At 30.3% G+C, this 13561-nt stretch overlaps 1 protein-coding gene across 1 annotated transcript in view; it reads right to left on the reverse strand.

The window, feature by feature from the left end:
* The window catches only part of OXA1L (OXA1L mitochondrial inner membrane protein), a 54310-nt gene that overhangs the window by 15141 nt on the left and 25608 nt on the right, over positions 1-13561 (reverse strand). Inside the window, exons 4-7 of the mRNA XM_035358564.2 lie at positions 13387-13530; positions 11154-11239; positions 4221-4385; positions 2776-2880 (exon numbers count right to left, since the gene is read on the reverse strand). Coding sequence (XP_035214455.1) covers positions 2776-2880; positions 4221-4385; positions 11154-11239; positions 13387-13530 — 500 coding nt within the window. The remainder of the gene's footprint in view (positions 1-2775; positions 2881-4220; positions 4386-11153; positions 11240-13386; positions 13531-13561) is intronic.

Here is a 13561-nt window from a genome sequence, read left to right on the forward strand (position 1 = left end):
ATTAACTGAAATAGATAATTAGATAATTTTAGCTTATACCGTCCGTTATACATAAAACGCGCACGCGAAAACGTATTCTGCGCTTGCGCACACGCAAATGCGCAGTCGTAAGAAGTCTTAACGCGCACGTGTAAATGCCTATGCGCATGTGTCAAAGCAGCGCATGCGCAGAAAGTTTTTAGCTTTGAGGTCCGGATTATAGATCATTCCGGATTATGGGTGTCCGAATTAACGACTTTTGACTGTATTATATTTGTTTCTTATGAAGTTTAGAAAAATTAAATTTTATACTTTGAAATATTGGTGTGCAACATATTGCCTATTAAAAACATATTACCAAATACATATATTGCAATGCATTACCAACAACAACATGTTAAAAATTTATTTATTCAGATAATAAGCTAATCAATAATTTTCACTTTCAATCTCATTCCTCCCATTTTAGAGCATTTTCCCATTTCACCACCTTTCTAAAAAGATAACATGAACAGAAAATGAACTATTTAGTAATTTGATAGGTAACTTTTCAACAGCATAAAATGTCTGATAATTATTGCTACTTAAATTTTTCAATAAAATATGCTGAACTATAATAAAAAAAATAACCAAACATCATTCAAAGAAAGAAGAAATCGCTTTGAACATTCCATTTTGGAAATTGAATGTAACAGCAATGTTACAATGAGCATTTTACTTGAAGCTAAAATGAAAAAACAAAACAAAGTAGAAAATTGCTCAATAAATATTTTTTATCATTCTTGCTTAAAAAGAGGATGATAAATTTGTTATATAAGCTGCGAAAATTTCAAAATTTTACATCCATAAATTATTAGATGCTGAAGTCTTAAGACAGTTTAAAAAATTGAGCAATTTTCAAAAATTCAGAAATCGCATTATAATTTTTATATATGTTTCATCGAAAAGATTTTTTTCCACTCAATGTACCACAAACAGTAAAATTTTTATATATTTAGTTTATTCATTAAATGAAGGCATGTGTGAAAAATTGTTTAAATAAAAAAAATCTAAATCAAATTTTGAAAATAACACTTCATGACATAGCACTATCATCGAGAAACAATGCAAGTACACAATTTGAACAGGATAGCCTATCAGGAAGTAGGTAGATAAACAGGTTTTAGTCGAGTCAGTAATTTACGACAGAAAAAACAGGTTGAATATTCTTAAACAAGGGGATTTAAGATTCAAGTTAAGCCATTTCATATCAAATATTAAAAAAACTGCATCAGTACATCAAGTATACCCATCACATGAAATCAAACTTTTGTGTCTGTGATTTGTGTGTTAGAATCTGTGATTTTACTTCTGAATATTTCCTTATATTTATACAATAATAATAAAAAAATAACAATATAAATCTAATAAAACATTTTCTTTTTTCAAAACTGTTGTCCATATTCTTAGTCTAATCTTTAAGTTATTTATTTGCAATTATTTATTCTATGATTATGTTGTATACTGCATATTAGAGAAAAGTATAAGAGGGTTGATGACGAAAATCATTCTTTTAGAAGGTGTCAATTAAAGGAAAGGGATTAGCAATCTCTGCTCTAAATGTTAGCAAGTATTGTGCCATTATACTCTATTCTGCAGGAACTAAACGGATTGGTAAACTACATATGTTGAGGCCAATTAAATAATAAAAATAATTTACTGTGAAATATTCCAAATACTAAAATTCATTGGGGGGGGGGGGAAGAGAAAGGAAAAAAAAAAGAGAAAAAGAAAATATTCAGATTTTAATTCTGTAGCAAAATGTCTGTTTTATGCTTTCATCAAACTAAGCTCTTTGAATCACACTTGCTAACACAACTTTTCTTGTATGTGTGTTTTTAAATTTATCATTAAACACTGCTTTCTTTGCACTAAAATTCAAAAGCAAAATCAGAAAATATTTAAAACCAACATAACTTTAGAATTCCTGGTACTTATGTATTATCCCGCAGACAGTGAAAGTTGGCTATTATAGAACTATGAAAGTTGGTGGAGATCCTGCCAAACTTGAGCCATTCGTCCCAAAAAAACATTCTGAAGAAGCTAATACATATTTTAATTAATAAATAATCAACATTCGACTTGCTTTATTTAGCTGTTTATAAAAATGACTTCTTCCACTTCTACTATTTCATTACGCCCTCCAATTTTACTGGAGTTTCTGTTTACAATGCTATGAGTGAAACTTTTCTGTTATTGTTTTGTTATCCATATTCAGCTGATCATATTACGTCCATGTCCATTAATGCATACTTTTTTTATGGCAGGATTCCATAATTTTAAAAATTGCTGCTTGCTGTTTTGTAAAATGTAGGTCCCAAATTTCAACCATTGTCCACTCAAGAAAGAAAGTAAGCAATAACACTTACACTTGCTCCTTAAAAAAAAATGGCTTATCAAGAATCAATCAGAGTACATTAAATGAAAATATGGGTGTGTTGTTATGTCACACTTATCCACAATTGGTGTTAAATCATGCTACCTAGCAACAGTCTGATGGAATAATATGCGAGTACTGAATTCCCAATAGAGTGTTAAGTGTGGCCATATAGTATATAGTTTCTTGAATACACTAGATTTTGTCTTAAAAAATAATTCATGGTGCTAAAAACTGGTTACATGAAAACCAAACTGTTGACAGTGTCAAGAAAATACATCACAACAAAAAAATACAGTGTCAAGCAGTACAGCTTTAAATTAAAAGAACTTATTATCAGGACATTCATATATTAACATCTAACACAAAATAATACTCACCGATGGAAAATTCATGCAGAAAGGAAAAGCAATAATGGGCAATGCTCGAAGAAAATACCCTGCCATTTTCATATTTTCAAGTTTGATACCAGATTCTGCTCCAATCTATAAATAGAAGCACACCTAATAAATATTAAAGTACAGACAGCAGAAATGAGATAGTTCAGAAAATGTTGGAGTAAAAAACTTAAAATTAACTCTCTTCCCCCCTTTTTAAGTATGTGAGTGCAGAAATTTCCACAGATACAATAGTACAAATTTTATCTGAAATATAGCTAATTACCATAGATCAGATTCTGATAATCTAAAAATTTTAAAAGAAATTTTCTTCAAAATACAAAACAGCAACTGATAGACATTGACAAATAAAACCCAAACAATTACACATATCTGTCAATTTGAATTTTATTTTTTCTTATGAAATTTTAACACATAAACAAACATATTACAATTGCACTGAATTATAAAGTGCTTCTTGGTGCTTACGAAACTGTACGATCTGCTGTCAATCTATAAGTTTTTATGTTGTGAGAAGCTTCTCTTGATGTCTACTGCAGTAACTGGAGCATATTTGAAAAAAACTACACCACTTACTGTTAAATCTTCATCAGTTTTAACAGTCTACGTCTCCTGTTGAGATGAGGGATATTTTTTGCATAATTAGGAAGCCACAATTTTTAGTCAAAACAGTGCTGAATTTAGCAAATACAATATCTGTAACTTTGCTTTTGTCATATTTTAAAACATCATATAATTTATCAATGAACTTTTGCATTGACAAGTTCCATATTTTTCTCTTGTAATGATTTAATAGTTGAAATTAGGATCCTGAAATTAGATCCGATGTATCAGTTTTGTCTGTGTCAGTTCTGTGCAAGATTCAAAGCATGACTATAGCAGCTAAGCAAAAAAAAAAAAAAAAAAAAAAAAAAAAAAACAGGAAGTTTTATTGAGGTAGAAAAATGTACTGCACACACCCGTGAGAGTGTAATTCAAAGAATGATTCAGTGGAACAGCTTTTTCCCTTCTGCACATAATTCTATGGAACTGAATATGCACTAAATGGCTTAAAGAACTAAGAAATGCCAGCACAGAAACATTCTTATGAGTGACAGAGATATTTTGTGGAAAAAGTCTGTCATGATAGATAATGTCTGCCTGGTAAAAATGAGTTCTTAAGAGCTGAGATAGTGTTATTTCAAAGGTAACATTGAGTGTGATTATTAGAATATGTATCAAAATGCTCTGAAATGTCCAAAATTGCTTTAAAAGGAGAAAAATATTAAAAATTAAAAAAAAAATTGCATAGGTTATTAAAATCTGAGACTTGTTAATTATTATTTAAAATTGCCAAGTATAAATTTTAGAGAACTCATCTAGCATAAAATATGTAAATTAATCAACTTTGAAAATATATGCATTTTTTAAAAATTACTATAGCTTACCTTCAGTACAACATACAGAGTACCACATGCAATGGCTGGTAAAATGTAATATGGATCTGGAATTGTCAAATCAGTAGCCCAGCCAATGCCACCATACTTCATACTTTCTACAGGCACTTTTGCCATCGCTCTCAAACCCAAAAAGAATGATATAAAGACAGGAGCCTAAAATAGTTACACATAATTTAACTTACAAATATTAAAAAAAAAATACATGAAATTTTGATTATTACTTTTTTACTTCATAATGATATGCAGACTAGCATATGCATATAGTGGCTCACATTAGTTTTAAGACAACTATGTTTTCCAATTTTACTTGAAAACTCTAGTTGTTGAATATTAGGGAAACAACTTTATTTTACTTCCACCTATTAACTATTGATCATCTTTTTTTTTAAAAAAACCTGCTTGTTTTCAAAAAATTATTCAAAACAATTTGGCAAAAAAAAGAAAAAAACAGTTTATTCAAAAAAGTTCTGAAAATCAACTTGAATAAGTATTGGGACACTTTGAGTAATAAATCTAATAAAAATACAAAAACAACGCAGATATTCAAAATTTTGTTACATGTCCTTTAGCTACAATTACACTGGATGGATTCTATTAGTTTTTTAAATAAGAAGGGTCCATATCTCTATCAAAATTGCTTTTAGTAGAGCTTTTGAAAATATATAATGTTTCCATATTTTTTCCTCCAGTTCACTCTATGCATGTTTGATAGGAGAGGATTTTGATGACATCAGGGCAGTTGCATTATAACTGCAAGTGATAGAACTTGAAGGTACTCTGCTTACCAAATTTCCATGAAAATGCTTTCAAGTTTTCATTAAGAATGTTCATATAGTTACACTGATCTATATTATTTACTATAAAAACGAAATTTTCCATTTTGAGGGAAACAAAGCATCCTCAAATTATTATACCTTCACCTTCGTGTAACAGTAGGCAACAGATCTTTTGGATTCAGTTCAGCTTTTGCCACACAGTGATTCGTCCATCTGACCCAAATATGAGATTTTGACTCATATGCAAATATAAAATTGTTAACATTTTGCTTACCATGGAGATTTTGTAAGCACCAAGCATATTTTTTTTTTGTTTTCTTCTTGTGGAAAATTTTTTTTCTTGCTGATTGCCCATAGTATTCATGTACTCTAATGACCCTTTCAACAGCGTTAGGGTTAAATTTTGTTGCATACTACAGTCAAAAGTCGTTAATTCGGACACCCATAATCCAGAATGATCTATAATCCAGACCTCAAAGCTAAAATCTTTCTGCGCATGCGCCACGTTGACGCACGTGCATAGGCGTTTACGCGTGCGCACAAGACCTTTACGACTCGCATATGCGTCTGCGCAAGCGTAGAATAAGTTTTCGCGTGCGCGTTTAATAACGGACGGTAGAAGCTAAAATTATCTAATTATCTATTTCAGTTAATGTTGATGATTAACTGAAATGTTGATGATTGCGTTGTTCCTTAATCTTTGAAGTGAATACGGCTTATTATTTTTTGCAGACTGTAAGAGCAATTTTATAAAAGTAAGCTTGAACTTTCGATTATGTCAAATAGAATTTCCGATGCTGGAGCTCCCAAAGGATCTACAAAACGAAAGTATGTTTCGATGTCCATCAAACAAAAAGTGGAATTGCTACAAAAAATAGATAAAGGCATATCCTTTGTTTATGTAACCGTTCCGAAATCTGTTTATCAATTTCATGCTGCTCTGCCCGGGGGGTGGGGGGAGGGCGTCGCGGCGCGCAATGAACTGGAAGTTGATCTGTCAGCACTATCGTTATCTTCAGGGCAGATGTTCTTATTTTATTCGGCTTATAATTCCTTACTAAATGTTGCATTTCATCTCGGTATACTCCGTCTTTGATATGATTTAAATCAAATTCCTCGTCATTATAAATATCACGAATACAAATCAAATAGTTTTCTTGTTGCAATTTTCTAATTTCGACTATGCGTAATGTATGCTTTACGCGCACGCACGTTGAAAGAAATGTTTAATAAAGTAAACAAATAAATATTAAGCTTTTTTTTTTTTTTTTTTTTTTGTAAATTTTGATACCCTTTAGATCATAATTGCTCATTATTTTATAAATTACGGTTTCATATTTTTAATTTTATAATTTCTGCATGCCATCTTACCAGATTTAAACTGATGATCTATAATCCGGAAAAATCAATAATCCGGAATCACCGAAGTCCCGACGAGTCCGGATTAACTTCTGACTGTATTCTCTTAAATCCATTGTAAGTTTAAAGGACAAACATTTCGGTTTCATTTGATTTTGCATGAAATAAATCTCCGATTACTTGGCATTACCTTGGAATGTGATCCTAACTTAGTATGCATGCTTTAGCTTAAGAATGCATTTTTAATGGCTCCACAAAATTGTATTGTTTTGTAACATTAAAAAATAGCTGAATACTACTTTACAACCATTATCTTTTTGGACATTTTGAACCTTTTTACCATCTTCAAATTAATGAATAATTAAATTTCTAACATAACTTGTCATTAATTTGTTTTTAGTTGCTGTTTTCAGTTCAGATACAGAACTTAAATATATTTTGCTAAAAAAGTAATCATTTCCATATGGAGAAAATAATTCTTGTGTTATATTTTCATTTAAACTAAATAATAAGAAAAAAATCGAAAGCTTTTAGATTTAATATCACGTCTAAAGGGGTATTTTTACACATACATACAAGTTTTGAGAGTATTTGGGCTAAAAATATTTAAAAACAGCATATCTTTAGATTTCTAATAGACAGTCTCATGCACTGGAGATAAAAATATTTTATTCTGCACAGTGTGCTACCATTGCTCGCTTTGAAATCATTGAGTTTCTTAATCAAAAATTCATCAAAGTTTAAAAAATATGAAACAGATAATAAAACAAATTCAAAATACAAAATTTGGGCTTCCAGGTGCTCATATTTGGGCTATTATTCAAAACTGGATGGCCCTATGTATTGTTGTTTTTTTCAAAGCGAGAAACATGCATACATTCATGCAGATCTTTCATTAGTTAATTTATTAAAATATAATACAGGAACATAATATCTGGTAGCAACAATTTGAAAAGTGATACAACAATCTGAAAACAAAAATCGGTACTATTCGGTTTCGAGGGCCGTAAAAAATCGCCAAACTATTGTTGATGCCAAAGCTGCCAAAAATAATTGCGGCAAGAAAGGAAGTATAATAGTAAATAACTATCTAAGATTGATGTTTTAATTTAGAATGAAAGGTTAATTTTATATAATACATTTTTATTATTATAATTTATATAAAAAAGGCTAAACATGACTGAATGGAAGCAAAAGAGTAAATAACTATTTCAGATTATTATAATAATTTATATAAAAATTGCTAAACATAACTGAATGAATGTCTGCATCGCTATTTCGCTACCGACTTATCGCTAAAGCATAATTTCATCTCGTTGGTTGTTCAAACGTAATTCTCTATCATGAATGATGCCTTTTCTTTGAAAATATTCTCGTTAAAGTGCAGAATTGCCCACTTATTTGTTTGCCACTTTTTAAAAACAATTGGATTTTTGTCAATTTTCTTTGACATTTCAAGTGAAAATAGGTCGATGTGTACATGGATAAAGTCAAGGGAATGCACAATGCCATTTTTGTGCAATTCTGGGATGTTTTTTTTAAGTGAAAATAGGTTGATGTGTACATGGATACCGAGTATGTGCAATTCTTAAAAACGCGTCAAACAGTGGGTGATTCTGCACTTTGCCCAAAATTCTATTGCCGATTTTTTGTCATGGGCAATTCCCAAATTGTTAAATCCATAGGATATTAAAAAAGGATTTAAAAATTAAACTAGTATTTCAATGGCGTCTTAAGAAATATAGAACTATATAAACTTACGCAATCTGAAATCAGCGGGTACACTAGATTTGGCGCGCTGTTAAATGGGCGCGTTTGCTAGATTTGGCGCTTTTGCGCATATATTTTCGCTGCAATTTTTTACGGTCCTCAAAACGGAATAGTACCCAAAAATCTTTGTTTACAGTGATTCGGGACAAAATGCTGTTTTGAAATCAATAGCCTTTTTGGGGGTAATGCCCCTTCCGGCTAATAAGAAATACAGTCTGTCAAAAAAGCTTAAACACAATTTTTGAGTGTTCAAATTATTATGTGATTACTGATTAATCTTTTTTAAATAAACTGTTTTATTATACGAAATATTTAGGTGATATTCATTTTGTGACAAGCAAAACATTAAATAGAGAGAAAATAATATATTTTAAAAAATGAAGTCTGTGTTTAGTTATCAGATTTACACAAACAACTTTCAAAAATACAAATGTCTGAAAAAAAAATGTAAGCCTCACCAATTCAGTTCCTTGATTTTATTTTAATGCACCAAAAGTATAAGAAATTTGCTTTACATTTGTTTTATGCAAGTAGAAAGAATCATCAACATATAAATCTTCATATACAGTCAAAAGTCGCTAATCCGGACTCGTCGGGACTTCGGCGATTCTGGATTATAGATCATCAGTTAAAATCTGGTAAGATGGCATGCAGAAATTACAAAATTAAAAATATGAAACCGTAATTTATGAAATAAAGAACAATTATGATCTAAAGGGTATCAAAATTTACAAAAAGAAAAAGCTTAATATTTATTTGTTTACTTTATTAAACATTTCTTTCAATGTAAGTTGTTTAAGTTGCTTCGTTTCATGTGATAATACTTTCTCTTTAATTCTATTAAACAGACATAATTTCGTTTTTAGTTACAAAGTTCCGCTGTTCAAGTCCTATAATTGCTATGTTGAGAATACCGACTAATTTGTCAATCGAAATTTTTTCGTTTTCAATAACCTCTGGGTCACTTTCTTCACTATTGGAAGCGAATTATAATGACGAGGAACTTGATTTAAATCATATCAAAGACGGAGTACATCGAGATGAAATACTACACTTAGTAAGGAATTATAAGCCAAATAAAATAAAAACATCTGCCCTGAAGACAAGGATAGTGCTAACAGATCACCTTCCAATTCATTGCGCGCCACGGCGTGAAATTGATAAACAGATTTCGGATTTCGAAACATACTTTCGCTTTGTAAATCCTTTACATATTAGTAAATATATATCGGAAATTCTATTTGACATAATCGAAAGTTCAAACTTTACTTTTATCAAATTGCTCTAACAGTCTGCAAGAAATAAGCCAGATCCAATTCGACGCAATCTGCAACATTAACTGAATTAGATAATTTTAGCTTAGCTTATACCGTCCGCTACACATTAAACGCGCATGTGCACACACATATTCACAGCCGTAAAGGTCTTACGCCCACTCGTAAATGCCTGTGCGCATGCGTGAACGCGACGCATGCGCAGAAAGTTTGTAGCTTTGAGGTCTGGATTATAGATCATTCCGGATTATGGGTGTCCGAATTAACGACTTTTGACCGTATTAAATACTTTGGAGGACATACCTTGGAACAGAAATCTCATGAAGGCAAGAGCCATAACTTACAACCAACAGGTTAAAAAAGAATAATTCTCAAATGAAAATACATAGTATAAGTTCAGATTCGAAATGTTAATTTTTTTTTTTTTTTTGCTTGCATAAAAATAAATGTAAAAATTTGTTGGTAATAGTATCATATAAACCTACTGAGCTCAAGTCGATCACATGGCTCATTGTGGTCAGTCACATGCAATATTAAAAACAGAAACCAATTATACGCCATGATAAATAAAGAACACAAGTTTTTAATTACACTTAGAGTGGCATAACAGTGCTTTGTTTACAGTACACTAAAACTGAGATGTAAATGAGTCTGCAACTACAATTACCATATGAAAGAACTCATGCTTTTCGTAGATACAGAACTCTGGCAATATAAATACTTTAATATAGGATGCGGGCACCTCAAGTAAGAAAGGCAGCTTTATTCTTCATTACTGGAGTAAAATTGAATTAATTTTCATCACTTTTGAGCTCACAGATGTAATTTAAATGTTTGCCTGATCGTTTTAGGCATCCAGGTTTACTGACACATGTTGATTGATTGAAGTTTTAAATTAAAATAAATTTGATTAATATAGCGGTGAATTATTGTTTCGCCTGAAGTAAAATTTCTTTTGTTTTAGGGCAGAGTCTTCTGTAATCAGACGGTTAAATCTGTATGTATTTTTATATATGTTTGTTTGATATCGTTGCACAAGGTTCTTCACACTAGTGTTACTGTTTTGCTTTTGACAAAATAGAGATGGATTCATCCGCTTTTGGAACAAACATACAAGCTTACTGCCGTTAATCAATGAATTTGTCAAAATTTATTAATTGTGTTAAAAATAAAAAACCATGCTGATTTTCAATTTTTATCTGTTTTTGATTATAATATTATCCTTTATTTTTAAATTTATTGTAGCATTTTTTGTATTAAATTTTTTACTTCATAAGTTTTTATTCATCTTTTTTTTTATTTATCGAGTTTATATAAAACCATGGCAATATTCTTATGATTGTGTGACATTACACTTATCCATATTTGGTCTTAAATCACATTATTAGGCACCCATGTATATGTGCTAATAATAGAACAAGTTATACAATGGTGTTAAGAACGTCTCACTTTACTTAATTTTCTGGGAAAAATGTTTTTGTAAAATTCTATGATATTTTGGTTAGTTCAATGCCAGACAGTTGAACTTTTACTGTATGCACCTCTCTTATTTACTTGTGTTAATTTTTTTATTCAATCAATAAGAGTAAGAGTACAGATTTAATATAAGTAAATGTAAAAGACACTGCTGATGAAACATAAAAATGGAGTCATCTACAGCATATTTCTGCAATAAACATAAAAATTACAATTTTTTATAGTTTAACAATAATTTTCAAGATTATTAAGATTTTTAGGATTACCTGTGACATGGGAAGGAGAGCATTTTTTATAGGACTGATATTATGTTCTTTCATAAATACCATTATCTCAGAAGCATATCTGGAAGCTACAAAAGTACAACTTTATATAAATAAGAATTATAAAGATTTTATTCACATGAACAAACTAATTTCATACAAAACAATTATTTGATGTATAATCAGCATATATTTTCACGCATAAGCTGGAATTTTTTAAAACTTTTTTAAAAACTAGGAAAACTTTCTCTTAGACAGGTGAAAGTGATAAATTGACAAATATGACATTTTTCTACTTTTTAAATTTATGACAAAATTCAGTTTCAACTAAATGGGTTATTTGTTTTATGAAAATGAGTTGTTTTAATTTTGAAATTATTTATATTGCTTGTCTGTTGTGTCGGTGGAGGAGGGGAAGGACGATACCAGGGAAATTTGCACCTTGCTAGTGAAAGGGAGCATATGCTGCCTTTTTTTTTTATTTTGGTATCTCCATTAATTCAAGACATTTTTTCCTCCACTCTCAAACTTGTTTTCATTTATGGAAAAATGCAAAGCAGTAATACTGTTCTTAGAACTTTCAGAAAATGAGATTACTTGTAGTTTGAAATTTGTCATAAATTTTTTTTTTTCTTTCCGCTCATTTTTAAAACAAAAAATTAAGTGTCACAGAAAGTAAGAACAGATACTACAGAATATATACAAGATACGAATGAATGGGGAAAATGTGCTAGCTGCAGATAAAGTAATCAGAGTTAAACTATTTTTGTTGGCATTTGGTATTTTACTTCAGAAATTTGATTACAAAATACTCCGTCTGTTTTGCCTGCTTGGCAATATCTCCACCCTCATGTTTGAACGCTGCAGGTTTTTTTTTTTTTTTTTTTTTCATTTCAGTTTATATGTGGGTTTTGAATTTTAGGTAAACCTTTAAAGAAAAAACACACTATCAGTTTATACATGGATTGGCTTATATCCAGAAATATATGGTAAACATTTATTTAAATTTTGCTTCAAGTGATGCTTTAAATAATTTAATTTCCATTCATCACAGTTTTGACCTGCACTAAATTCATTCAAATTTTTGCTTCAGCACAGAAGAAACATGAAATTTCATTTTCTTCATTTATTTAAAGATATTTCCCAATTTAATATTTTATTTTTTATTTGAAGATGGGGTTTCACATTCTAACAACTTTGAGAGCCATTCCATTTCAAATGAGCAGCAGGATTTTTTATTTGTAATATTTTCATTATCATTTAATTTTTTGTTTAGACATCTTTTATTTAACAACTTACTTTAAATCTTCAATATTTGCAATTCGAAACAACTATAAAATAAGAAAAGTATACAAACAGAGGCTAGTTGCATGTTACACTAGGAGACATTACTTGCATGCTGTGCTGTATACAAAACTCGCACAACAATGTACTCATCTCTCTCAACATAAAGCAAACCAAGCAAATGCTCAGTGACATAGTTGATGCAAACAAAGAGATTTCATTTGACATTTAAATGTCAAAGGCCGATTTTAGTAAAATCCTAATATACCGTATAGCTGTGATGTGATTTAAAAAATTTTTGTTACACCAAAATGACAGCCTTACATTTGCCGCCAAATTTTTGGCAACAGCAAATGGAAGTATTGCCATAAGTTTGCGGAGGCCCAAAACATAAACAAAATGATAAGCTGAAAGTGATAAATTCACACCCATATACAATGAGATAGTAAGCTTGCATTTATTGTCTACTGTTTTCTTCTAACTCCAACTTGCAAAAAATATTCTGTGATCAAAGACTGCTCATCCTAAATAAAAAATACACTATCGAGACTAAACAAATTCGTATAAATCAATAGAACTAAAATCATTCAGAATCACTATTTTGCTAAATCTCATGTGCACCATATAATAAGTCTTTTAAATCTATAAAGCCAAAATTATTCCCGCTCATAAATGCAAAATAGCTATACAATAAACAACTCAACAAAAAATAGCAGTTACCCATTATTTTTACTGTTATGCCTCCAAAAAAGCAGAATCCCATCAAAAATCGCTAAAACTACTGATACAGAATGTAAACTTTATCACCTCCCGAAATCTGCCGAACCTCGTGTGTACCATATAACAGGAACTTTTCTGATTATCTAACAGTAAAGTACTTTTAGATAAGGTATTTGCTATTCAATTTTAAAAAAATTATTATTAATGTAACACAGTACTTATTTATACAAACCTTCCACTGCATTTCCTGTTCTTCTCGCTTCTCCAAATTTAGCTTGCAGAAACTGAAGCTGTGGCAGGTAATTGCTCATATTAATTGCATTTCTTTGTGTTTTAATTAATATGGGAAGCAGCAGTATCCTAGCTATAACTGTAGCTAAAAAAGATATAACAACACAATATAAATT

This window comes from Stegodyphus dumicola, chromosome 10 (genome assembly GCF_044657685.1).
Source record: "Stegodyphus dumicola isolate Sdum_Otavi_A_Nest chromosome 10, ASM4465768v1".
Classification (NCBI taxonomy): domain Eukaryota; kingdom Metazoa; phylum Arthropoda; class Arachnida; order Araneae; family Eresidae; genus Stegodyphus; species Stegodyphus dumicola.